The 27,990-nt window shown below is 37.6% G+C and overlaps 1 protein-coding gene across 3 annotated transcripts in view; it reads left to right on the top strand.

Annotated features, from left to right (window-relative positions):
• The first annotated feature begins 2,453 nt into the window (after window positions 1-2,453).
• The window catches only part of pdlim7 (PDZ and LIM domain 7), a 43,527-nt gene continuing 17,990 nt past the window's right edge, over window positions 2,454-27,990 (top strand). Inside the window, exons 1-5 of one of the 3 annotated variants that reach the window (XM_028460229.1) lie at window positions 2,517-2,769; window positions 8,021-8,119; window positions 16,917-17,068; window positions 22,419-22,446; window positions 23,289-23,485. In XM_028460229.1, the coding sequence (XP_028316030.1) occupies window positions 2,740-2,769; window positions 8,021-8,119; window positions 16,917-17,068; window positions 22,419-22,446; window positions 23,289-23,485 (506 nt within the window). In that variant the 5' untranslated portion in view covers window positions 2,517-2,739. Of the gene's footprint in view, window positions 2,770-6,961; window positions 7,140-8,020; window positions 8,120-16,916; window positions 17,069-22,418; window positions 22,447-23,288; window positions 23,486-27,990 lie in introns of those variants that run through there. The other 2 variants (XM_028460230.1, XM_028460231.1) reach the window with 2 other exon arrangements.

Genomic DNA, 27,990 nt, shown 5'->3' with positions numbered 1-27,990 from the left:
GATCTGAAAAACAAAAACAAAAAATTTTCTAAACAGTAAAAACACAATTTCAAAATTATCCGCTTTATTATATTTATCCGACATGTGAACATTTATTTATATATATATATATATATATAGGTTTGAAGTGTTCAGTTACAGGTAGTTTTATCTAAAATGTGATTTTCTCAACGATTAATGTTAGGGGTGTCCCGATACGATATTGATGTTGGATATTGGACCGATATCAGCCAGAAAACGAATATCGGATTTTATCGGACTGCGTCTAAAATTTCCGATAGATATTATATTTATTCAATTGTAGAATACTGTAGATATTATGTTGAAGGTTAAAATGTATGTAACCAATTGGTTAATAATAAATGGGTCAGTTTTTCTCATACCCACTGACTATTGTTTTCTATTTGAGTAACATCACTTGATCAAGCCTTTTCCAACATTCCACACTACATAATAATTAATAAAAGTATGTATGATTTGCGCTGATATTGCATCGATATCGGCCGATACTCAAGGCTGCAATATCGGTATTGTATCGGAAGTGAAAAAGTTGTATCAGGACATCCCTAATAATGTTTTTTCTGTAATTTTTGACATTTATGTAATATTGTTTTGCAGACCAGATTTGACCTTTAGACCTTGAGTTAGATATATCTGCTCTACTGCATCATCCCCAATTATGTTTATTTAAAAAAGAAAACTGCCCATGCCTCTTTGTGCAAGGGTACAGTGTAGGCAAAGACAACACAACAGAATATAGTGCTTTTTTTTTTTTTTACTCATTAACCCATTCATACACCTATGGAACAGAGTTGCCATACAAGGAAGTAGTCAACCACTGGTTCAGTGTCTCGCCCAAGGACGCTTCCACATGTGCTGCCCTGGTATCGAACCCCAAACCTCTCGATCAGAAGATGATGCATCTTTTGTTCTTTGAATTGGGTTTGAAATAAAATGAATAAATAAATGAATAAATGAAAAGATTAGCATGTATAGTAGCATATCAGAGCCAAGCAGCTTTCCAACTCTGGGTATTCTAGATTCCTCCCCTACACATATGATTATTATGCTTTATTTGTCATTGTACGATAAGATGACACGTATGAGGACTGTGTTGGCCATGCCGGGCTATACTATAGTGACTGTGGAAGTTTGAAACCATGACAAAGTCCTTTGCATGCTGCATGCTTCACTGAAAACTTTTGACAGGGAGAACATGCAAACTCCTCTTAGAGACTCCATGGTCCCACCCATGAAATCAAACACAGGACCTCTTAGCTATGAGGCTGAAGTGGTAGAATAGAAACATCAAAAAATATGAAAAGTATCTTCAGTTAATATGTTAGAATTCATCTTTTAAACAGAGCCGTGTGTGTGTACGCGCGCTACACAGGAAGTGGTGCAGACCACCCATAAACACATCTTAATGGTGCAGACACTGAATACTTAGACAACTTAGACAAAAAAGAGTCCTGGTATATATACTGTACTCAACAGATAACTTCTACATTGGTTTACTTTTATAATGCAATAAGATAGTTTAGGTACATTTGTTAGAATGAGAAAAATGTTTTAAAAAAAAAAAAAAAAAACAGAAAGGGGGGGGATATGGAAGCCTGTTTCCGCCACTAAAAAAAAAAAAATTACCAAGGAAAGTCATAATTATGAGATAGAAAGTCATAATTATGAGTAAGTAAAGTCATAATTATGAGAAAAAAGTCATAATTATGAGATATTTACACATTTACAGCAGCTTGTTCATGTGGTGAGCTGACACTGAGAGATGGCTGATAAGACAATCGAAGACTACGTTAGACGGGGCTTTACAAATTGCAAATTCACATAGAAATAAACACAACCTTGAAAGGATACTAAGCAAAAAGAGGTTCTGGCGTCAAAACGATAAAACTGATGTGGCTGAAGTAGCACGGTTTATTGAACAACAAATGGAGATTTATGGTCAGTGCCATGGGTACAGATGGATGTACCAAAACATTTTCTTTCTCATAATTCTGACTTTACTAACACATAATTCTGACTTGCTTTCTCATAATTATGACTTTACTAACTCATAATTATGACTTTCTTTCTCATAATTATGACTTTCTAACTCATAATTATGACTTTCTTTCTCTTAATTATGACTTAACTTGGTGATTTTTTTTTTTTTTTTTAGTGGCAGAAACGGGCTTCCATAGTAAAGAGATAGAAAAAAAGACAGAGAAAGAGGAAAAAGAAGAGAATAAAAAAGAAGAAAGAAAGAAGGAAAATGAAGAAAGAAGAGAAAAATCAAGAAGAAAGAGAGAAACAGAAAGAAGAGAAGGGGAAAAAAGAACAAGACTAAGCACCAACTGTTCTTTTATTTTGCAAAAAACTGGTGGTAATCTGTTACTCTAACTGCTACCTTACACCGGAAGTTGTGTCCATAATCATATATACAGTAGCGTCTATCTCAATCAATGAATCAATCAGTCTCCTGTGCTTCGTGGCTCTGGGACTCCGTGGTAAAGAACCGGGGGTTCAGCGGCACCCTCTCCTGGACGTAGCGGCCCATGTGACTCCTGACGTCGCCTCCTCGGTCCTCCGTAAAGGAATGGGGAGTAAATCGAGCTGCTCGGCACTGCAGCGGGAGCCAAGCGTCCTCACGTCCGCAACAAGGAAGTCCCAGTAGTTGGCTGTTGTTAACCGGGGAAGCTGCCTTCACTGTCACTGTAGTCCCGCACACTGACTGGAGAAAAGATGTCCGGTGAACAGAACCAGGCACAGGAGGTAAGTTAAGCCGTACCACACACCAACAACTCCTCAGCAGCTTTCTCCGTCACGTTTCTCGTTAAAACTTTTTCCTACTTGCAGCGATAGTCGAGACTTTAATGCAGGTTTGTATGGAGCGCAGACTGAGTATTGTAGGCGGCCTGTGAACTTCACTACAGGAGCCCACATTCTGCTGCTTACAAGCCCTGAGAAATGAGCAGGAACGTTACCAGCTAACCTACAACTATTTATTTATTTATGTAATTCATTTGAGAAGCATATCAATGAACTAAATAAATAGTTGTAATCCAATGATACATTTTTTTCCTCCTTTTTTTTTTTTTGCTTAAATATCCACTTTCAAAATATGCAAAAATCAAATGTCCTACGTAACGTTGTTGGTATGTCTCAAACCAGATAGAGCGGTTTGTTAGACCTCAGTCCCATTACATTGTTCCTATTATGAACCAGGAAATTAGTGTTTGCCTTTACACACATGAAATGTAATGGCATTACATTATAATGGATAATAAATCCCCGAGGTTTAATATAAAGTGGTCCCAGTCATTGCAGCTGGAACAGCCTCATATTTGAAAAAGCCTTGGGTGTGGAGTAAGCTTATGATGACATAAGAGCATTTATTCACAAGGAGAGTGACTGGTATTGGGTGAGATTCATTATTATTATCATTAATAATAATTAAATTGCCTTTACTTTTGTAAAAACGATCCTCAAACTGTCTCCACAAATGTGGGGGCATAAAAATGTCCTGTGTTTCAGGAGCATACATTAGCTCAGAGTTTCCCAACCTTTTTCGGGTCGTGACCCCATTTTGATATCACAAATGTCCGGCGACCCCACACATTAATTTTTTTTCTAGAATTAGTTTTTGATCGTTTATTAAAGTGTGTTTCAAATACAGAGTAGCCAGGATTAGACTACAAAGTGACGAATGCACCCGATTTTTATACTGCATTTTATTTGAATTAGATTTATATTTGAGAAAGTTTAAGTATAGGATTCAGATTGTTTGTTTAATGTGTGTTTGAAAACAAATAATAATTAAAAAAAAATGTATGTCAATTTATCTTATTTGCACTCGGACTGATTTTTGTAGCTGTGGCCCACTTATTCTATGGCATTTGCTCGTTGAATTAAAAACTAGTTGTTCGTGGTTTTGTGTGTTTGGAATCTCAATCAGCTGCTGTGCGGCCAGGTCGTTGTGCGTCTGTCAGCACCACAGGTGTGGAATGCGGCGAGGAGAAGAAAAAAAAGAGAGGAGGGAGGGAGCGGTGTGCTCTGTATGTGCATAATTTAGTTTTGTTTGAAATTGTTTTGCATGTAGTCCTCATACAGGTCATTTGTGATGGAAATAATGAAATTTAACACTAAATCGCTCCCAGTGGTTGACCAGCACCTTGCATGGCAGCTCAGTCCCATAATGGGATGGGAATCGAAAACTGGTTCTTTCTGAGAACCGTTTTCCAGTAATCCAAATCCTAGGAATCGTTTGTTTGCTTGTATTTCAATTCCACTTATCGGTTCCTTTCTCGTAATTACATAACGATAAACTTCTCCAGGTCCTGTATATTGTTTTAATGCTAGCACCAAGTGAAGCTCCTTCCACCATATAGTTGTTTGTTGTCCACCTCCTCCACCCGCAGCTGTGCTGTCCTCCATGCTGTGTTTGTAGCCTCTCTGTTGCTACGCTAGTCACTTCCGGGTTCTGTACACTCGCGCTAAAGTGGACTTTACAATAAACTTCAGCAAGAACACACACCTCGTCGCCAGTTTATGTCCTCGTAACAAGTAATCAAACATGGGAGATGGACTGATACTGATCATTATCTTTAGTTTTCTCTTTCACACACACACACACACACACACACGGCTGATGACATCACATGTAACAACAGGGATGGCGTCTCTGAAGGTCCATTTATAGAAATGTAAGCAAAGGCTAAACTAAAGCTTTATGTTAAATACATAACGATAAGTGCAGCTGTACTTTTGGTTAATTTTTATTTATTTTTTTAAAGAACAATTATTTGTTTTATGTCTTAATTAGTTTTAGATCAAGTTGTTCAAGTTCAAAAGGAGCGCTGTAAATATTTTCAAATGTTTTTAGCCAAAATGTGTCATATGTTGTAATAATAATAATTCATCAATTTTGTACAGCGCTTTTTTATATATTATTATCCAGTGAAAACAATCCATACCTGGTGGATTAAAAGAGAGCTGATATTCCTGCAGGAAATTAAAGAGACAAAGATAATATAATAAAGAGTTAAAGCAAACTAATCTATTTGTATTATTTAATTCCCTCACCCAATGAGAATCGATAAGAGAATCGGTAAGGAATCGAATCGATAAGCAGCATCGATAATGGAATCGGAATCGCTAAATTCTTATCAATTCCCATCCCTAGTCCCATTGGTGTGTGAATGGGTGAATGAGCTGATATTGTAAAGCACTTTGAGACTACTTAAGTGTAGGGATAAAGCACTACATAAATCAAGTCCATTTATCATTTATTACTAACCCTGGCCTGGCGCCAGGATGCCAGTGGTTCATTTTACAATTTGTGTAGCCTATGATTGATTTACTGCGCTGTTGTTGGTTGCAAATTGCAAAAACTTATTTATCTATCATTTCAATGTGGTTATTTGATGCAGATATGAAGCTCTGGGTGTGTTTTCTATTGCATGTGTTATGATGATACGGGTTCACATGGGTGTCTGGCAACTGTAGTTTGGGCTGGTTTTTATTGGAATGGGCGGGTTCTAAGATGTGATTGTCAACTGTCAACCTGATCTGGCAACACTGATTAAGAGGTTGTCAAAATCTCAACCAACAATTCTAAGTTGTTGGGGGAAAACATGCACCATAATGCAGGAAATTTCATACATTTTGTGAAAAATTTTCAGAGGGAGGACCCCCAAACCCCTTGGAGGGCATTCATTCTCGACCCCCCCCCCCCCCCCCCCCCCCCCCCCCCCCCCTTCAATAATCAAACAAATTCTAACTCTGGGCAACCCCACATTGGGGTCCCAACCCCAAGGTTGAAAAACACTGCATTAGCCCATCCCCACTAAATGTTACGCAGCAAACAATGCATAACCCAGACTCATCATTTGGAGATCTTGATTAACAATAACAGTTGTATAGCACATCTCTGTTGCTCTACTCCCTTTGCACTATAAAACTGTGTTTCATCCTATTAATAAAATGCAAAAATGCATACAATTGTAACATTTCTGTTTAAAATTCTTCTACATGGCCATTTTCAAATAAACTACTACTGATAACAGGGTTGGATGTCGTTGGGCAGTTGAAACACAAAAGTACAAAACTGAGTTATTAAGTTGTAAGCACAAGGTGTCAGAAATGATCAGCTCTTTTCCTGTTGTTGTAAAGTTCATTTCCATTGGTGTTGATATTGTTTTACTAATGAGGTGCGCAACTTGAGCTCAAACCATCATGGGATGGGTTAGTTGTGTTGTTGCTCAGTACATTGTTGAATTTACATTCCAGTTCATTTTGTGCCGGGGTTTTTTTTTTATTGGGCATAAGGTTTTTCATTCATTTTTTTCTTTGTATTTTTTTACAAGTTATATATAATGGTGTATTGTATCACTACCAAGCACTATGCTATTTTTTATATTTTACTAATACACTAGCATCTAACATAATGAGTAAATAGAACTTACCTCCAATTTTAATCTTTAACTGTAGTTCTTACCGGTGAAATTTTGTCACTTTTCCTTTTGGGATTATTTGAGGCTTTTAGTGACAGTTGTGTTCCAGTATGTCCATCTATATTACAGGTTACTCTGACTGCACTGCAGGATCATTTTTACATTATGGACAGCCCGCTGCCTAGAGTTTTGTTTCTATATGCAAGCCGCTCTGTAGCTTTAAGACCATGCAGGTTGTTAAACTTTAATTGTAGGGGCTGCTTGTGTTGTGCTGAGCTTTTGTGCCCTGCATAAGGAACGTGGAGTTCTATAAACTTTGGTTCAGCTTTGACTGTCCCCCTGTTTTTCAATTGCACTTAAAAAAATCCATCAACTTTCAGACAGTGGTGATCTGCGGGTACAAGGGCTCGCTGATGTTACCTCTTGCACCCCCCTCTTTCCTCTCTTTCTCTCTCTCTCTCTTTTTCTCTCTCTGTGACTCATGTGGGTGTTGGGCTGAAATAGTTTGGTGTAGTTTTACATTCCTTATATAGCCTCTGAGGAGTGAGCATAGGCAAGGGCTTGCCTGTGTCTGGGACAGCATCGGGGGGCAGGGTGTGCCAACACAGAGAGAGAATCTGCTTGCCTTAGCTTACTGACTCTCCAGCTTTCTTCCTTGGACTGGGCTATCGGCCGGCCCTCGCGGACAAGGTAGGTGTCCTGTTTGCGATAGCTCTGAGCATGACACCTGGTAGCTTTACGGTGGAGGATGTGGAGAAGCTTGGAAAGAAGTCTGGATACAAGTGCAACAGTCAGGGTCTTATGTCAGGTTGACATTTATTTTGAAACCCAGAGGCATAGCTCTAGCCCTCCAGTTATCTCTTCTTCTGAAATATTATTTTGGTTTTCTGGGTGTTGCCAGTCAATGCAAATGACTAGATTGGGAAAAATGGTTTTATGTGGCATTTTGACATTACCATTGTCATAAGATATGCATGTTTTGACAGGTGTGGATGATGAAGCTATTTTAGTGTTTCTTTACATTCTCTGTTTAATGGCTTAACACTGTCATCTGCACATTGTTAACACTGAAAGACTACTTCACATTGCTACTGTTTTTGCTTGGTTTGTGATGGAGAACTTTAAATCTTGGATCTATCATCCTTGTGATATACATTGTTGAACTATGTGCCTTTTTAAGCCAGTGATTAAATGCTTAACACAAGAAACATATGTTTGTAATATAGGAAATTCAGCAGAAACCCACAACGTCATTATCCCATGTCCTAAATTGGTTCAGTTGAGCCTATATATATATATATATATATATATATATATATAGTATGGAGACTTTCAGATAAAGGTTTGAACTTACAATTCAACTTTTATAAAGCACATATTGCATAGTGTTTGACAAGATCACAGTTTGGTCATTTTTGTCAACAAAGTGTGTATTTATGTTGCAAACAAAGAGAGAAACCCAGCTCCCTGGTTGCTTGAGGTGTTTCGAAAAACAGGATGTATGACCTCTGAAACCCTTTTCCGAGCCTTCTGGCTAGAATTGAGACATTTCCCTCTTTCTCTCCCTCAAGGCTATGAACATGTACTCCATTACCCTGAGCGGCCCGGCGCCTTGGGGCTTCAGGCTGCAGGGAGGCAAGGACTTCAGCATGCCTCTCACTGTGTCCAGGGTAAGAAACTGTTACTGAAGTCAAATATTAGAGTTGAACATTTCAGACAAAGAGCTTTGTGCAGAGCAGAAGTGAGCATCAATCCTGATCCCATAATGGGATGACTGATTGATCAGTGTATTCAACACATTTAACATGCAGCTTTTTTCACAATGCTCCCTGTTTCCAACTTAAGGAGATTCATGTATTTTGATCGATTGTTTATTCCGAGTTCAATGTACATTACATATACACATGACTCTTTTCAAGCTAATTGTTTGACAATGCTGCGTTGGATCACTGAATCACGTTTCAAATTGCTGTATGTAACTGTTTTTACTGTTGGCCAGGGCAGCTCTCTTTTTTCCAGGCCTTATAAGTGCATTGCTTCTTGGCCTGACAAACATACAACTTTACACTTGCTGCCTCAGACTCATGCGCACGGTAGAAATGACTTTCCTGCCAGGATATTCACTAACAGACATGGTATTTATTGTGCATTCTTTTCTGTTGAACTGTCACGCTGCTTTCTACAGAGGCCTGTCCACTCTCTGATCAGTAGATTTATTGACATTGAATATTGTCTCAGGTTTGTTAATTATAAGAAGTTTTCTATTGAGACCTAAGTGGAGGGTAATAAGTCATTTTTATATGTTGATTTGGGTCTACACACCTATGATTACCACATTGATTAGTATGAATTAGTTTGTTGGTATCTATTTATAATAGATCATTAGGATAAAACGCAACCACCATTTGATTTATGTTGTGAACAGACTTTGAAAAAGTGCCGTGTGTTGCCGTATTGACGTAATCCTGTGGTGGGGGGCAGCAGTTATCACTTATCAGCAGCCTTGTCAGAACATGTCTTTTATTCACTCCGCTTTCTGAAAGCATGGTTGTTATGCTCCCTTTGGATTTTTGTCACGAAACGTTTGCTTACGTGTGCTTCTTCCAATAAAAGACTAAACCAATGTGAAAAACCCTCTTTGACATACGGGTCCCAAACAAAACAGGGATTCATGGTGGGATAAAGCCATTGACTACTTTACAACATGGCAAATATAAGCCAATAGTCAGATTAAAGTCTCTCACACAAAGTGTATGCATTCTCTTTTTTTTGTGGCAATAGAGATACTCTTGACTTTTTTTTGCTTGGGTTCAGGATTTATAAAGAAGATGTTACAGGACTTCCCAGTTAGCCTCAGTGGAACTGTTTCCTCAAGTAGTCATTGCTGTAAGGACAGTGAACTCAGCAGTCTCAGATGATGAAAACAGCCCAACAAGGGGCTGTAAAACCTCAAAGATATACAATTTCCTGTGGTATCAAGAAGAAAACACGGGCCTCTGTGTACTAAACCCAATTGAAATAAATCTGCCAGTAGGTCTTTTTTTTCTTCTTCTCCTGGCTTAGAGCTGAAGAGAGAGTCATTGAAGACAGACAGTAAGGTAAAAGCAATTACTAAATAAAGACATACAAGTGACAGAACAAAAATCTATTGTAATACCCTGCACAATGATTCCTAACTCATTCACACGTGAAAGTGTGTTTGTGAAGATTTGATGATGATTTAGCAATGTTTGAGAGTGGATATCTGAAAGCTGGTAAGCAACCCCCATAGTTGTACTGTTGCAGATTATCACAAAAGTTGCTTCATTGATAAAAAAAAAATTAGTAATAATTTTTTAGAAGTCTCTGACTTGTTACCTTGTGCATATGGGCTCATATGTTCTTCAGTGTATGTTTCCATACTATACAAGGGTCTTGTTTCCTTCCTATTGCAAGCTTGGAAAGTTAGGCTTTCTCGACATTCCAGAGATTTTTCCACCCTGTTGGTGACCAACCCAGTTGTCTCTGTTTTGAGTCTATTGTTTGAACCATTCTTACTTCTCTCTATCATATGATGGATGCCAACAATCACAAAAGGATACTTGGAAAAGCTAAAACAAAAAATCTTCTAAGCATTGTTTTAAAAGCTAATGAGCCTTAAAGGCAAATAACTAACTTAGTGACAACCTTATAAATCTATTTATAGCAGGAAAATATAATTCCTTATTCCTCTATACCTGTACAAGGACAAAGGGGCCTGCTGTAGCCTTTCCCAGCTCACATCAAATGTCAGGTGAATAAGCCCTGGACAGGATTGCATTATCTCATAGGCCTAACACACACAGATGAGCATTTACACAACCGTTCACTTCTACAAGCTTTTTGGTTCGTAAAAGTGGAAGAAAACCTTGCAATGGGAGAAAAAGCCAAGGTCCACCCTTGAAATCAAACCAAGGGCACATTTGCGCTGAGAAAGAAGTGTGAATCACTAGACTCAACAACAGGTTAAGCTTATTAGAAATAAACAAATAGGATCTTATTACATCATACTTTTTGTGCTGGTAAAGGTATTTCAATGCCAGCAGACTTGCAGTAGCTGTATTTTCCTTCTTTTTGCTTCACCTAATTCAATTGGTTTGAAAGCTGCTGGATTCTGTGAGCACCAAGTCCCATCAGAGGTGGATATTTAGATTTTTACCATTTTAATTAATTTTTTAAATGGCACTAGTTGCATTTAACATTTAAATCACTTTCCTTTTGTAAAGCAGATGTAAGATGTATTTTTTGTAAAAAGAAAAAAAAAAAAATTGTTTCATGTTGAAAATGGCTGCCCATAAATTTGATTTATTATTCCTGTATTATAGCATGGTAAAGTTGAGGCAGTGTATACAGCATTATTATGGCTGTACAGTCCCATTGGGGCTTAAATGCACAAAGGCTTTAATAAACCCAGGCAAGAGGAAGATTGTAAATATCCAGATTTAGTAAGGTGAAGTTTTGAACATAATGGTTGGTCATTACACTGTATGTCTACCTCGGGTTTCACACCACTATGATTTAACAAACATTGTAATGTAACTGTGCCTCCGAAATAACACCATCTGGTTTCTATCGACAAACGCATGCCAAGACACTGAACTCAATAGTTAGGAGGAAGTTACAAGTGATGTCATGTCGATTTGAGGAGGATGATATTTGTGAGCACGTCATCTAGTCTTCTATTCCTTCTCCCCTGTGGGTGTATTATGTAGCATCTATGTGCTACTTTTTCACAAGTTTATCTTTAAAGTCTTAGAGAGGAGGCTAATTTGGGATTTGTAGCCTTTTATTCATTCATATTTCATGGAGAACTGATATATTGACATTTTTTTGGTCAGAATGTAAAGGTCTGGTATTTTGAGTCATGAGTTAGGGCAAGTTAGCTCTTACTGCTTCCACTGCAGTCATTGGAATTGAGACCACATACTTGCAGATTGGGTTTTCCATTTCTCTGAGTGATATTTATGGCTTGAATCAGCTGTGCGGTGCGAGTGATGTAAGGACAGGGTGTCTTTTAGCCTGCGAATAGAAGTGGAACAAATAAAAATAATCTGGTGCAGGGTTACAAAGTCTACATATCCTCATCTGTAGATGACTATCTGTAAAGTAATGGTTTAAGTAATTAAAGCAACCTAATGGACTATGGCTTACTGACTTTGCATTTCCAATGGTTTAGAAGTCAAATACTATATCAAAACAGCTTTGCCAGAAAGCATAGAAGCTAGCTAATGTTACATTATGCTTGTAGTTGTGAATACCTGACGTTGCACTGACATCTTGTCATTTATTGCTGGAGAATCAGCTTCTGTTGCCATGTCTAATTCTTGTTTTTGCAACCTGAACTAAAGAAACTGGTCAATTGAAACTGCTATCTATGTGGTGGAACCTCTACATCTGGTTGAACATCTAACTGTCAAGAGATACTGATCAATGTACTTGCAAGAACAAGAACATGTTTTCCTCTGTTCTTTGCTGTATTGACAAACTGCTGAGGGGCATGAGGGGGAGAAGGCGATGGGTATTGGGTTTCTGTCCGCCCCTTACCAAGCAAAGGTCTGAGCGCAGCAACTTTATCTGCTACCTTCTCAAGTGAAGGAGCAGCTGCACTCTGAACCTGAGCCAGAGATACAGGTGTCTGTGTCCATCACGCAACATGTACACAATCTATAAGCTTTTTGGTTTATTTTAATAAATAAATTATATATTTAGCGTTGCAGAACAATTAGTATTACAGTACTACATGTTCAACTTTTACGGTGAATGGATTAATGTCTACATAAATGTTCTGCTAGATCAAGCGCATTGCTAGTCCAAGTCCACACTGCAACTCTACTAAAGCAATGAGATATAAACGCCCTGCTTTAAAGAGCTAATTGTGATTGAGAATGCTGGCAGCGCTTTGCATTGTGTTAGCCTGCTAATTTGGTTAATGCAAGCCACACAAATTATGTTTTTAAATTAATTCCAAACTGTTGTCCATGTTGCTTTGCACGGACATTTACTTTGCTGGTTAACATTTTAAAAGCGCTTCATTCTAACAGAGATTAGACTGTTCACTTTGTTGGCGTTAAATAGATATGGCTCCCGTGAGGTTTTGGCTGCCTCTCTGTGGCTAAAGCTAACAGGATGTTGTCAATGGATGCTAATTAAATAATTGTTTTATTTTGGCTGAACAACATAACGCTGTAGTTTTACAATGTAGTAAAGTGTGAGGGAGGGGAAACTGCTGCAGTGCTTGCTACCAGTTTATAGCTGTTACGTTCTGTATATCATGTTTTTTTTTTGTCAGAATAAACATGGAACAAAAATAGTTTTGACATGGAAAAAGCTCTGTATTTTCTCAAACTTTCTTAGGACATTTAGACAGTGCAGACAATTGAAGGGGTCTTTGAAGTTGGCTTGGAAATAAGCAAAACCTGCAATTTCTCTTCCCTGAGGAAAGCACTTTTCCCATATTTTTGGCCTCTTTCAATTTAGGGTTGAGTGCTGTGCAGTTTTTCAGTCCTAGCCGTCATCACTTTACTGGCTATTATACCCCCCATCTTACAGGAATGTGAACATTAAAAGTCTGAAATCAAAGCATGAAGTGTAATGGCTTAGCTAGACATGGTAGAAAGGTAATAATTGAAGTGCTCAGTCCTTTATGCTTTTTAATAGGAAACATCAGAGCTAAGACACGGTGAGTGTTCCCAATCAGGGCTTTTGCTTGAAAACCTGGTTGTTTACTTATTTGGTGAATTGTTTATTAGTCATCTTAAAATTTGACACTGATCTTGCTTTTCATTGAGCTTCACAGGGAAGTTGCCTAAATCCTTAATAAGGATTTGATCATTCCTGTTCTGAATATTGTGAAGTATAGTATGTGCACATGTAATAAACCCTTACGTCCTCCTTCATGTATGTCATGTGAAAACACGAGTGAGACGATGTGTCTGCGGTCTGGGGGATGGCCCCTGGGGGCTAATGCCATTTGTCAGTCAGTGACTTACTAATACCTGTCTGGAGGAGAGAAGGTAAACAGTGCTTTCCAGTAAACTGTGACTGTTTCAAACATATGGTCATTGTCTACCTCTATCTCACAGCCATGAGTCACATCTGCAGTAAATCATAAGCAGCTGATGGATGACATCATGAAGGCCTGTAATGGCTGTGCTGAATGGTGTTGTGTGAAGTTGACCCAGAATGACAAACTCCTCAGTTTGATTAATAAGTGTTACCAGATGTTTGATTCTTTGCCTGTTTAATCTTTGAATGTTGATCTTTGAAGTACTGACATTAAGTCCTTAATTCTTAAGTAATGTTGAAGTGTATTTGTCACAATGACTTAATAACTGAAGGGATTGGGGTGTGGGGTAAAAAGAGTGATGAGAGATAAGACTATATTGGTCCCACAATGAAGCAATTCAGTCACAGCACGATACAATGCTGGGCTCTCAATATTGATATAAGAGTATATTTTTGGAAAGGAAAAAAAAAAAACCCTAATTAAAAACAAAAATGAAGAAGACAATTTTTAACTTTTTAAAGTGCAAAAACTGCCACTCTGCAAATACAACACAAAAACAGAGACTGACAATTCATGCCAGGGTAAAATTACATTCTAAATAGCCCAAATTTTAGATATGACATGTTCTTTTTCAACAATATTAGCATGTTAACATTTTTTGGCAGCAATTGAGACCTATGGACATTGACTATGTCTCCTATATTTGAACCCCCTCTCTTCGCAATATAGCAATGCCACTCATGCCATTGATGATACATCTTGTGATGTTTTAATACCGCAATTTCTTGTGGCATGATATTACAGCCCACTTTTACAGCAGCATGCATACACTACAGGAATTGGTTACAGAAATAAGGACTGAAGAAGGAGCTTTAAAAAGACAATAAAAACATGGTAAAATAAACAAATGCTCTAAATTATAAAAAATACACATATAGAGAGATAAATATACATATAAATTCACACTCTATCGCTCACATGCAATAAAAAATAAAAAGACTTGTATACAGATCAAACTAGGTTCTATTTTTAATATAATTTTTTGGAGAACATAATTTCAAAATAACGTGCATGAGAACAAGACATGGTGTGGCTAACCTGGATAAATAAAACAAAATAAATGTCAATTGGATGAGGTAAGTGCTTGTTTCAATACATCCAATGTGTCAGAGCATCCAATAAATCACCTCTGAAAGCAAGAAATGCATACATTGTTATATAAAGTCTATAAAACATTCTAGATGCAATGAGCCAAAAGAGAAAAAAATTATACTGATGCCCCAGGGTGACATGCGCACACCTACAAATACAGTTTTATATTAATAATAATAACAATAATAATAATAATTGTAATTAAAATCACATGATCATTGCACAAAACTGCTGATCAATTGGCTACAACTTCTGTAGCTGTTATAAAAAGAAACGCACACACAATGCGTAAAGACACACAGTGGCTTATCTGGCACTGCTGGAGGACGAGGCGCCAGGCAGTATTAATTGGGGCGGCATTAAGAAAATTTCGAGGGGCACAAAAACGCTCCGCTCTGAGTCGCACAAAAACTATATGCTATATTAACACAGCCAGAAAGTTAGCTCGCTAACATACCTCTGATCAAGCGGTCGCTACAGACACGGGCATCAGCAGACTCTGCTCTTCCTGACCGCAGACGTTGGTTTAAAATCCATTTTTTATGGCGTTGTTCTGTGAGCTTTTGAGCGTCAATCTTCGGTACTCTATAAAATCTCTTTTCCTTTTCTCGGTTAGAACGATTGGAGCAGCCGTAAACTCCACAAAACATGGGCATTTTGATGGTTTCAGGCGGCAAATTTTCAAGTTTCCTTCTCTCCATCTGAATTTAGCTCTCTCACTTCGTTGCGATACAGCAATGTGAGTGACGTCACATGAATCAACAGAGCAGACCATAGACATATACACGTTCTATTGGCTGATCCTAACAACGGCTCTAGAGTACGTTCAATAGCACAAATGTAGCAGACTCCCGTCTGCGTGCGGGATTTATTTTACTCTGTAACAGAATCTATTTCAAATGTTGCGAAGTACTGTTACTTGAAACTACATTTACTTAAGTAAAAGTAAAATTACAGATTTTAAAAAGTACTCAAAAAAGTAAAAGTAAACTAAAAAGTTACTCAAATACAGTAACGAGAGTAAATGTAGTTCGTTACTTTCCACCATTGCTTCACGGACAGTCTCCAGATTCTATCACTCTTTCTGATCCAGCCCTACACTTCAGTTCGGAGTTTGAGGTCTTCAGGCCAAAACCTGCTAATGGTCCCTTGAACTTGTCATAAAACCCGAGAAGGCAGGTCTTTTAAAGCCATTGCGCCCCGTCTCTGGAATGAACTTCCTCTGTCCTTCCTGTTCTATGGAGACTTTTAAAAAGCAGCTAAAGACTTCCTTTTTTAAACAGGCTTTCCAGAGCCAATAGAGCTGCTTTTATGATTGTGTATTTTATTGTTTTGAATTTCATTGTGTCACTATAAAGCACTTTGTAACCTCTGTCTGTGAAAAGCGCTATAGAAATAAAGTTTACTTACTTATATACACACATACCTATAGTCCGTGTGTGTGTTTAATGTCCAGCTGTGCTTGTTAAACAAATGTCAAATGTGATCATTGGATTGATATGTTTACAGAAGGTAGATAGAAAACTATCGTCTTCTGATTGACTGGTTGGGGCTTTGATCCCAGTCTATACCGGGGATAAAGCGCTATATAAATCAAGTCCATTCCATTTACCATAAAAAAAGTGATTTGTCCGAATGACTTGACTGTCTTTAATGATATTATTATTATTACTACCGTATTTCTAACTGCAATCCATTTTATCAACACAGATTTTTTCCCGTAATCAAATTTCACTCTAAGTCACTCTAAACATGGTTAATATTCAGCCAGTTTGTTTCCCATCGGAAGGTATGCCACCCACTCACTGACCTTGAAGTATAACTTAGTCATAAATGGGGAGCAGGCTTTAACCACAAGCGCAAGTTAGCAATTCAGAAAGATAAGCATATTTATTTTGATGGAGTCTTTTCTTCATGCCGAGTGGAGATACTGTGAAACTGTTGACTCATAGTGTTCTTTTCTTCAGTTGTGGAACAGGGTGTCTTAGTCTGATGTTGATCCGATTGGGAGTTGGATGATCTCCAGATAATTTTACAGTGTTTATTAGAGCCTCTGCATTCTTGAGTTTGGGACTGGCTGCAGTAGTGATGACACTAATCTTGAAACTAATATTGTTTGAAATTTGAAATGTTTTCCAAAAGAAATATACAGGATAACTGTGGACGCATTTTTGTTTACTCTGCACAAACGGATGAATTCATAAAGGTTGCTGTTGTAACAAAATTAAACATTCTGGTTGTATTATTGTTATCTCCTGTTAAAATGATTCTTTTCTGCTTCCATTCCTCAGCTGACACCAGGTGGAAAGGCGGCTCAGGCTGGCGTTGGTGTTGGAGACTGGGTGGTGTCCATTGATGATGCCAATGCAGAAGACATGACCCATGTGGAGGCACAAAACAAGATCAGAGCAGCAACAGACTCCCTCACTCTCAGCCTCAACAAGTATGTAGACAGAAACCGTGTGATGCTACACAACATTCCTTTGTTCAAACCGGTGCATAAATCAGGACATGGCATATAGCCTTTTTTATTCATACCAGGACATGATCAGATAGCACTCTGTCCTTGAAATTTGCCCCATGTGACAGATAGTTGCAAAGTACATTAAAATTGATCATTTCACATATTCCATTATTTTGCTTCCCCAAGGCTTATATTAGTTTTGCATCTGAAGTTGATGGAAATTCAGTTTTACACCAAGGTCAAAACCCTAGCGCTACATACACACTGAGGGAAAAAAAGTGATTCATTTCTGCTGGCGGGGCTTTAGCTTTGTTCCCATTGGTCTGTGTCACAGTAATCTCTGTGAAAACTACCAAACAGACTCTGTGGAGAAGTGGAGAAGATGATCTTTTAACACGAAAAGGTATTTTCAAAGCATTTTATTTTGGGTTATTCAGACCGAGTCTTTAGTTATTTGCCACTAGTTCTAAGATTTATTTTGAAGGTGGCCAAATTTGACCGAACTCGTTCCTCAAAGCCTGGAGAATGTGGAGTGAGCATCTATTTTAATTTTATTTTTTTACTTGATTTACTTTATGACCATCAGGGCAAAATTGTTTGCTCAAAATCTTTAATGCACGTCACATGAATCACTGAAATAATATTGTATTACCAGATTTGATCTTTTTCTACCATTTGTGAGTCTCACTTTTTGTTTTTTGTCTTTTTTTCATGTTCCTCTAACTCAAATTCTTTCTTAGCATGTTTTTTTTTTTTTTACATCCAAGTTTTTTTTCTTCTTTTCTTTATAACTGTTGATATCTGCTAAGCCCTTGAAAGTTGGTTGGCGTGGGCTAACACTAATATTTGTAAGATTTCACCCTGAGGAAACTAGAGCAGGTTAATGGTCGGCACTTAGCTACGGATGTGCACGCCAGACGACCTTTTAGTTTAAATCAACTGTTGTTAGAGGAACTTTGGGGGCCCTCCATTATTCCCCAACTCAATAATTTAATTAGTAAACTTTATTCATATTAAAAGTGTGAGCCAGAATTTTTTTTCTTCTTTTCTTGTGATTAAGCTCACGTAAATTTAATTAGCACGCAATGATCTTTGTGTTGGCAGCACTTACCCATGCTCATACTGTATAACCCTTGCCAAAAAAATTCAACAAAGTACAAGCCAAAATCTTTACCCTAGAGCTTAATAGCGGGAGAGAGTGGGGGAGAAGCGAGAGGCAGGCATAAAAAAAAAAAAGCAGAAAATAAGATTTTATTTACTTAATAAATATTTAAGATGAGCCTAATGAGTTCTATTACTCCTATGAGTGGTGCTTACAAGTAATGTGAAATAGTAAAAAGTAGTAACGGGTTTACTTGAATTCCTAGCACTGTTTACTGCTTTGAAATCACAATGTTGAGAGACTGAATTGCTTTAGGTTATTTATGAAGGATACAAAGAAATGAGAAACAAGTGTGAGCTGCAAATGTTGCTTTTCTTTTATGACCACAAAAACAATGAGACAAATATATATATTTTTGTAAATTTAGTAAAAAAAAAATCTTACCTTTTAGATTATACTTTATTTTATCCCACAGTGGGGAAATGTATATGTTACAGAAGGCAAGCAAGAAAGCTAAAAATAAAATAAATAATAGATATTGGTCAAGATAACAGTACAGAAAATATTTAAAGAAGCCGTAAGTGGGGTTTTACAATGAGTACTGAGTAATATTGCACATAGTAAGACAGTGGAGGAACATATCACACTCTTTAATCTTTGCCTGCCATAATTGTAACAAATTAATAAAGGTATCTGAAACTCTTATGGGAGGTTTTTGCCACTTAATTATTCCATGAGAACACAAAGTTAAGTTAAAAAGTCTTCAAAAACACGCGTTAAGGAGAAAGAGCTGTTGGGGAGCAATAGTCAGTTAAACAATCAATGAGGTCTTGTGGTGTGGGAGTTTGGATCCTTTAGGTCACATCATGTTCAATGCAGAGAGAACATTTCCACAATCCCAGTTGATTCATTTCTTTCAGATTTGTTCACGTCAGGGAATATTAGCTTTTCAATGAGATGCTGCCGTAAGCATTTATATTAAGTTACACCATGGTGGTGTAATATTTTGATAGACCTTTAATAATACTGAATGTTTACTGTAGACATAGTGTTCTTTCTCCTTGGACTCGTGTTTCTCGTCTCCTTTAGGAGCCATGCTATTGTAAACATTTCACATTCTTTCACTTTCTTCTTTGTTTTCCTTCTCCAATAATTCCTTTGCTCTGAATCCCAAGCCTCCCTTCTTCATCTCACCCAAATCTGTTCCTATTATGTTGTAAGACAAGGAAATATTGTTTTGCTGAAACACATCTCAGAGAGGAGCCTTTGTCATTTTTATTTATTCATGTTTTGGCTGAAATCCACCTTTTTTATGTTGAGGAAGACAGCTGCATGTTGACAAGGTACGGACCATTGTTCCCTTTAGTGTCTCGTTTTGTTCAGCACTAATAATCATCTTGTGACTATTTAAAGGAAAGGTTAAAGCTTTATTCAAAGAATTTCTTACAGCAGAGAGTAAAAGTAATCAAGTACAATAGATGATTGTTTTCAGAGAAAGGAGCATGTAACAGCAGGAAGGAATGTGCGAGGGTCATTTATCACTTTAACTGCCAGTAAGTGGACCTGCATGGCTGTGGTTAGAGTATCTTTGGAGACTTTTATTTTTCGGTGTTGATGAAATTTCACATTTCATCCAGCATCTGCTAGAAAGCCAAACATGCATCAGCTAAATCAGGTGATCCGTGATATGAGTCAGGAAATGATCTCACGCAGTGTGCATATTCAGTTTCAACCCAATGGGTTGATCTAGTTTCTTCCGAGAAACTGTATTTTAATCATCTCCACATTTGGAGGTCTCCACTTGGGTAAGAGAAGGACGTTTGTACGCCTTCCTTATAATTCAAATGTCCAGTGTGGACTATCTTTATGTTGATCACAGGTATAATGGCTCACGTAAGAGTGGGCTCCACTGCTTTATTCATATTATTCTCAGTGCAGCTTTAATAAGAATGTTTTGGTCAGGGCATTTATATACATTTCTGTCTACTTATTTTAGGATCAGCAGATTCTCACGTGTATGAAAGTATTTTTTTTTTTATTATTATTGAATGTCCTACCCAATAGAGCAAACAACCCACAGTATTGGGAATCAGAAGCACTTTATTTATCCCAGGGGAAAATTGCCATACTTTGTTACAGAGGCTCGAGAATTTTACAAATCAAAAGAAACACACAATAAAGAAAAGAAATACATAATTAAGTAAAAGACTGTTAATTAAATAAAAGTACACATTACAGTATACAAAATGAACAAAAATAATACAAATGTAAAAATATAATACAGATATATACGAGAAGAATCAAAAAACTGTCAGGTTAAAGTGAGGCTAAGGTCACGTTAAAACCCTCACATCCCTGTTAATAACCTTTTTTTTATCTGCTTCTATTTTTACATATACTACTCACTGTTATTAGCTTATATAGATTACATAGAGATTCAGTATGAATCCAAACTGCCTATTTAAAGTGTGGTCATATTTAAACAATAATACTTTATAATATTTTATATTAAGGGGAAAACAATCCTAGAGTTTAAGCAAAGCTCTGAAAATACAGTCCTCTGTTTCACAAAGTTAGAAAGACTTTTCCGTTTGTTACTTGGCTACATTTTTTAGGCCATCCTCATTCTGGATAAACGTTACCATAAAACCGGTTAACAACTCAGTAATTTAATCCTAGGTTTCATATGTGGATCCGTGCTTGCTTGCATGAAAGCGGTTGAGTTTCCAGCATGCATATGGACGATCACAAACAGGCAGTAATACAGATTATGAGTAAAAGTCACAGAAACTTGTACATGCATACAGTACATACATAATACATGGCAAAACAGCACTGTTGAACACTCAAAAAATGATGAATAAAAACATGAAGCATAACTCATCCCACAAATATTTGTTTTATGTCCATCTCACAAATTATTTCCAAATATTTCAAGACTTTAGTTCAAACTTTCAGTTTATTATCAGGCTGGTTTTTACTAATTACGTCACTATTGATATATTTGCATCTTTTATGCATTGCTTGTGTGACACACTTTTATGTGAAGTGTATTTAAACTAAAATGTGGTAATATTTTAATGAGAGTACACAATGTAATACACATTTAAGTGATTTAGCCTCTGTGTTTCAAATAAAACCCATGGGTGGAAAAATTAAAGCTGAAGAATGAAGCTTGTAGAAGCAAGTAAAGCTAACGTAGGTTTTATATAGATACAATGATTTTTTTCCACAGTGTCTTTTAGATGCATTGAAGTAATTTTTACATTTCAAACACTACTAGTACAGTGCCCATCGGAAGTATGTATTCATATAGTGGGGGCTTAAGTAGTATGGCCAAATGAGTGTGTGTTTGAAGGTTGGATGTACAAAGAGGTGTACATACTCTGTACTCTGTAGTGTTATAAAGAGGTTTTATTTGCGGGTGCAAAGTAAAATAGCGTGTGCGATTTCTCTGGTTTAATGGGACATGTGCATGATAAATTGATAAAGTTTGCATCAACGCATAATCACCAAATAAGGAACAGTCAAAAAGTGTGTTTCCTCAAAAGAGAAGTCCACAGGAGCTCAAAAACTTGTGAAAGAGCCTTAAGCTATATTCCTATCTCTCACTCGTGTGCCTGCGCGCAGGTCTGGTGCTACTCCAGGTCTTCAGTATATGGCTCTGGCCGCACACCTGACTCTCGCCGCCACAGTGATTGGCTCTGGCATGCACCGGAGCGGAGCAACACACACACACACACACACACAGAACCTTCTTGCTTTTATTATAAGATAAATAGAAAAGTTGGTCTCCAGCAGATGGCAGAAAAACTGATTTCATTCATTTAGATTTTAGGTTGTAGGGGGTTTTTTTGGGTTTTTTTTTTTTAAACTTGTTTTTTAAATGTCACTTTTATTAATAATTTTTTCCATTGTTTAACTTTTTTTTATTATTATTTACTAAAAACCTGACTGAAATTACTGACCAACATTTTAAGCAACACACTTCTTTTTTTACAAAATCTTACTTTAATTTATCCTAACTTTTTGTTTGATCATTTTTTAAAGTTGTTCTAGCTTTGCATTTTTGACTTAAGTCTCAAATGTTTTATCTGAGTTTTTTCAGTACTAATTAAATGAAAATGTGTTTTTCTTTGTAAAGATTGGACACCACGCTGCTGATTTGTCATGTGAAATGACTTTGAGATAACATTGATTCTATCACTGCTTGTCTCATCTTTCCAGAGCTTTCCAAACGGGAGGAGAGCAGAAGGTAAGCCTATATTTATCTGACACTTTGAGCTGTGTGTTAACACCTGGATATGTTGGCAAGGTGTGCTGCTGCACTGCCACAGCACACCCTTTAATCTATGCAAACGATTGGCAACCACAGTGTGACGTCACTCAGTGTTAAAGTCATCTCTGTTTCACCTGCACTGTCAGGTTTTCACAGAGTGCATTAGCCAAGCATCAATCACTAAATGAGTGGTTTGCTGTGAGTTTTTTTTGCACTTTACTTTGTAGAGCTTTGCACAATCCCTGATACAGAGCAAACACTGAAGCATCCCGTTTGACTGCCAAGCTTCACGACAGACTTTGCCATCTGATCAGTCTGAATAGCATAACAGTGTCATGAGCTGCTTTGTGCACACACTGTGGTAGCAAAAATGCTGGCACATGACACGAACATAAAGTCTGCGATTCATTTTAGTGGCTCTATTTTTCAGCTCATGCAAAATACTCGGTGTGAAATCTCATTAGTGAGACATGTCCCTTAGATTTGACAGTTTCTCACTTTTTTTTTCCTTTTTTTTTTCCTTCCAAGCAGCGGAAGATTACTTTGACCAGTTGCTGGCAGACAGCCAACACAAATAACAAGCCTGTGTTCACACTGTTTAGGCACTTCTTCTGTGTGGAGAAAAGCCTGCAGGTTTTCACTGAGCTGCTACCGCAGCACAGATTAATCTCTTTCCCAGAGAATGTATTACTCTGCACCAGAAAAAGCTTGGGATTGTGCAACAGCTGAGGGAAGTTAATTTTTTAAAATGTGTCGGAAATGTTTAACTGCATGTTGTGCACTGTGCTGCATTGTCTCCTTGTTCCACACCCTCACAGGACCCACTTACCTCAGCTTCTGGCCAGCCAAAGTACTCCTTTGCCCCGAGCTCGAGCATTAACAAGGTGGCGAGACCTTTTATGACAGGTGGTGGTAGTGGCAACTCGGGGCCTCCTATTAAACCTGTGGCCTACGCATCTAAACTTAACACTCCTCGCTCTCAGAGCCACAGCAGCACACCAGAGCCACACAATGGGTAGGTGGATGCCTAAACACTCTTGTTCTTGTAGTAGCAACAAGGAGAATGTTGGTTAAAAGGTCATTTGAATGTGTCTACTCTGGTTTTACATTAAAAACAGGAAAAAGTTCCTCTAGGTTTTAATTAAGTTGATAAAAGTATCACTGGATTTCCTAAACACGCAAGTACTAATGGCTCAGGGTTGGTATAGACCACTGGTTCTCAACCATCGAGTTGCGGGCCTTTACTGGGCCGTGGACTATTTGCTACTGGGCCGCAAAGACAGAATAAAGGAGACTCCTCCTTCGGCCCAGAAGAAAAAAAGGAGAAAAAGAAGAATTCCTACTTCCGCTTTAACGCTAATCACTTCTGCGCATGATGCCATAGATATTAGACATGTATAAATGACTCCAGGCTACATTCACAGAACCTGATTCTGGCTTTTGTTTTTCCGTAGCGTGGCAGTAGTCATGGAAGTTTGTCCTTCATGTATTAAGAAAATTAAAGGTGATTACCTGTAATTAAAGTTAGTGATGAAAACTAAAAAACTAACCCTGAAATGTTTTCAACACCCTTCCACCCAAAGTTCCTCAGCCTGCTAGTATGGGATCCAAATTGTTAGTTTGATTAATTTAACTATTTAAATTTTTTTTAAAAGTATACAGTCATATAATATAAAATGTTGTTCACACTATCCTCCAATTTATAGCACAAAGATTTTGTTTAATATCTTTGTATTTCTAGAAGTAAAGTTGAAATCTGTTTCAAATAATTTATTAAATCTATGTTTTATGCTTCAAAATGACTTACCCTATGACCTCTGCAGGGAGAGAAACATAAGCATCCTTTGGTTGAGGCAAAAACTAGGCAAAATTCAGACCGAGACATGAGAAAACATTTTCCAGTTTGTGACAATTTGTAACCTGCAATTTATCGTGCACTCATCTTCAGAGTTCAGAAAGAGTTTTGGCTTTTAAAAGTTGTGCAAGTGGTTTCAGACTGGTTAGGTTCCTCGTTTTAAGCAGAAGACTCCCAATTTCCTAATAACACGTTTCTCCTCTATTGTGAGTACATAGAAGAGCTATTTGTGGAGGTAAATATTTTTTTATGCCAAGTTATGTCATCAGAATCGGATCATTTGCATGTTGTGTTTTTTTCTATTCTTGTTGATAAAAATAATGAAATTGAAATTAACCTAGTAGCTGTAATAATAGCCTTTTTAGGATCAAGGCTAGGGTTAAGACATTTTTTTTATTAGTTTCATAGAAATGTTTTTCAAATAGTCATGAAAATGACTGTGCATTTTTGATTAGTGTTGAAGAGGAGATCAGCATGGCTCTTTTATTTTGGTCATGTCCTTTTTTGCGGCACTAGGCCCTCAACGTCCCCATGTAGCTTTAAGTGCCCCCAGTACTAAATTATTTTTACCCACAAGAAAATATTTGTTCTTTTTCTTAGGAGAGTTTTTTCAAGTTTGCATGAATGGCACTGACATCGTTAATAAACCATAACCATTTCTCTGAGATTGTTAGTTCACCCACAGAAAACAGATGGATGCAGACAGCTCATGTTTAGTGTGTCACCGTCTGATGTAGAGAAGCTGGTTTCCAATTGTGCTGTTTGTATGGAATGTAATTCAACAGTATGTGTTCACTGCTGAGGCATTTGTCAATTTTACAGGGTTGTGTTGCACAAGTCGGTGCAGAAGTGCACCAGTTATTAAAAAAGTGTCTGTTTTTCTAAAACAAAGAAAGTGAAACTTAACTCAGTAAAGCATCGGTGCATACTGATTAGACTGAGTCCTTTTGGGTCAGGGTGACAATTGATAATGTGGCAAACAAACAATGCTGGCATTCTCCCACAGATCCCACTGACAACAATGGCATGTCTTGTCACCTCTTGCATGCTTTCTGCATTTTGCAGCGTTTTCCATCCACTGTAACAAACAACCTTTGCCATTTTGTAAATTGACATGTTTTCTTCCCCTTTTTTTCGCCTCAGAGCTGAAATCTAACTTTTGTTTCACTCTTTCCTTTCATCTTCACAGATGGAAACTCTTGAGAAGTTAGTATACTTCCTGTTTTTACTCGCACCTCATAGTTGTTGTTTCACCGTGTTGTTCTAAAACTTCTTAATTTTTACAGGAATGTTCACACACGTGAGGGTTCATGTTTTACACACCATGCATATTTGTCTATTAAAAACATTTTTGTTTAAAAAAAAAATATATATATATATATATATATATTAGTACTGTCCTTGAGTGGGTACATGTAAAGACTGGAAGTTTAATTGCATTCACTGCCTGGAGGTCTTTCTTGATGACCTGTGAGGGAGATTGTACCAGGGTTGGGATACTGTGACTAAATGGTAATGCAGTGTATAAAATAAAAAAACAAAGGCTCAGGCACCCTTTGACCTTGAAATAAATAGTGGGAATAGAGGACAAATGGACTTCATATCTATTCAATTGCTTTTACATTTTATTTTCTATGAGCTGTGCTATTAAACATTCTAATTTATTTCATGCTCTGATTAGGAAAAAAAACTAGAAAAATATTGACTTGTATGTCATTATGAGCTTATCCTCCTTGTTTTCCTTTTCTACAATTTATTCAATTTCACTCAATCTTTCCTATTTTGCACTTCGTTGTTTGGACTGTGGTCTATTTTTACAGGAGTGAGCCAACTTACTATGATGATATCTACCATGAGGCTAAGTAAGGGGCATCTGCATGCTGGCTGTCATGTCACTTCAGTTGAATCTGAGCCGAGCATTTACCGAACAGATTAGAGAGTAATACCCATTGATTGTTTGGATGATTGTGCAGTTGTTGGCGATCATTTTCCATTTTCCTTCCATTTGCTTGAGAGTGCATGGTACAGTTGACCTGTAGCAGTATCGAAAATTGTTTAAATTGTGGAGCTGTGTTTGTTGCTTTGAAAGTGATGGCTTTTTTGTTTTCTCAAGGCAATTAACTGAAGTCAAGCAGCTTTTCTCATTGAATTTCATGGCTGCTTTAAATGTGATTTTCAATGTTGAAGTATTCATTTATGAGAGGCTGCTGTGTGCCGATTAGCAATCTGATAATTAGTTCTTTGATTACGTGGCTTGGATATGAAGCGCATTAAGTCTTGCACGACCTGATCTGGATGTCCTTTGTTTCCACGGTCAACTGATAATGTGGCTTGTTGTGACTGGGTTTATGGGTTTGTGTTAATCACGTGTGCTGTGCGCTGCTGCTGGGCCTGCGTGTGTGCAGGCACGGTCTCAGGGTGGAGAATGTGCCCGGTTTTATCCCCAATGACCGAAGCAAGAAGAGGCTGATTCAGGACACTGAGGACTGGCAACCTCGAACCGGCACCACCCAGTCTCGCTCCTTCCGCATCCTGGCTCAGCTCACAGGCACCGACTTCAGTAAGTCAGGGCCCATCCAGATGTGATCAGAAACTGCAGATAATGTCTGTGGTGGAAGGGCAGTCTGGTTGATGAGATAAAATGCATCTGTTTGTGTGTGTGTGAGGGAGTGTTAGTGAACAGCTGATTGGATTTGATTGGATCAAAGTGTAACTAAGATGGACCAGTGAGTGTAAGCGGAAGCTTTGTCGCTGAGTAAAGATGGACAACAGGGTTATCCATTTCCTTCAAAAGATGTTAGTTACTATCCTTTGAACCAAATATGTATTTTTGTGTGGGTGTGTGTGTTAGTGATGTCCTTTTAAGGAGTGAGAAATTCTAATCTTTGTCTCTCCTGGATCTCTCAGTGCAGGACCCAGATGATGAAAACATGAAGAGGTCCAGGTAAAAACTGGAGTGAGACGTACTCAACCAGTCGCACTCGTTTGTGTTTGTGCGCTTGTGTTTGTTGGAGCTTTAGTTTGGCAAATATTTACAACCTCTGCCTGTGCGTATTTATGGTACAGTACTGGAATGAGCAGGAGTGATGTGTGACCCAATGTGTCAGTTGCTTTTATATTTTTAAATACTTTTTTTTAGCACTAGATATGAAAGTCTGCTTGAAATTGGAGTTAATAATCTTCAACCAGCAGTTGAAACATTTCAGAATCATTGGAGTATTGTTTCTTTTTAAGATTTTTTTTTCCTCTCAACCAATTGGGATTAACAGTTGAGAGGAAATTGTATGAACGCGATATATCTTTGAAAATCAACTACAATATCCCCCAAAGCACCCTAAAAGGGTTGTAATAAGTTTGCTGACTAGAAGGAGTTAATTTAACAATTACAATTTACTTTTTACCCTTCAAATGTGTGTTCCTAAAGACTAAAAGCTACTATAAGTCTGTCAATATAATATTATTCTGATTTAACCAAAAACAATGACGGATCAAACGTTATGCCCAAGTACAACCATTTAATGTTCACACAAGGGACTTTTACTTTTCCTTCACAGACACAATTACTTTTTCTTGCAATCCTTTGCATTCTGAATTCCCACACAGTGCCACCGTAGGTAAAGTGGAGTTTTTTCAATGCTACAGTAGGAAAACTTTAAACACAAGAT

The sequence above is a fragment of the Gouania willdenowi genome, chromosome 10 (assembly GCF_900634775.1).
Source record: "Gouania willdenowi chromosome 10, fGouWil2.1, whole genome shotgun sequence".
NCBI classification, from domain to species: domain Eukaryota; kingdom Metazoa; phylum Chordata; class Actinopteri; order Blenniiformes; family Gobiesocidae; genus Gouania; species Gouania willdenowi.
This window is presented reverse-complemented; position numbering and strand designations above follow the sequence as displayed.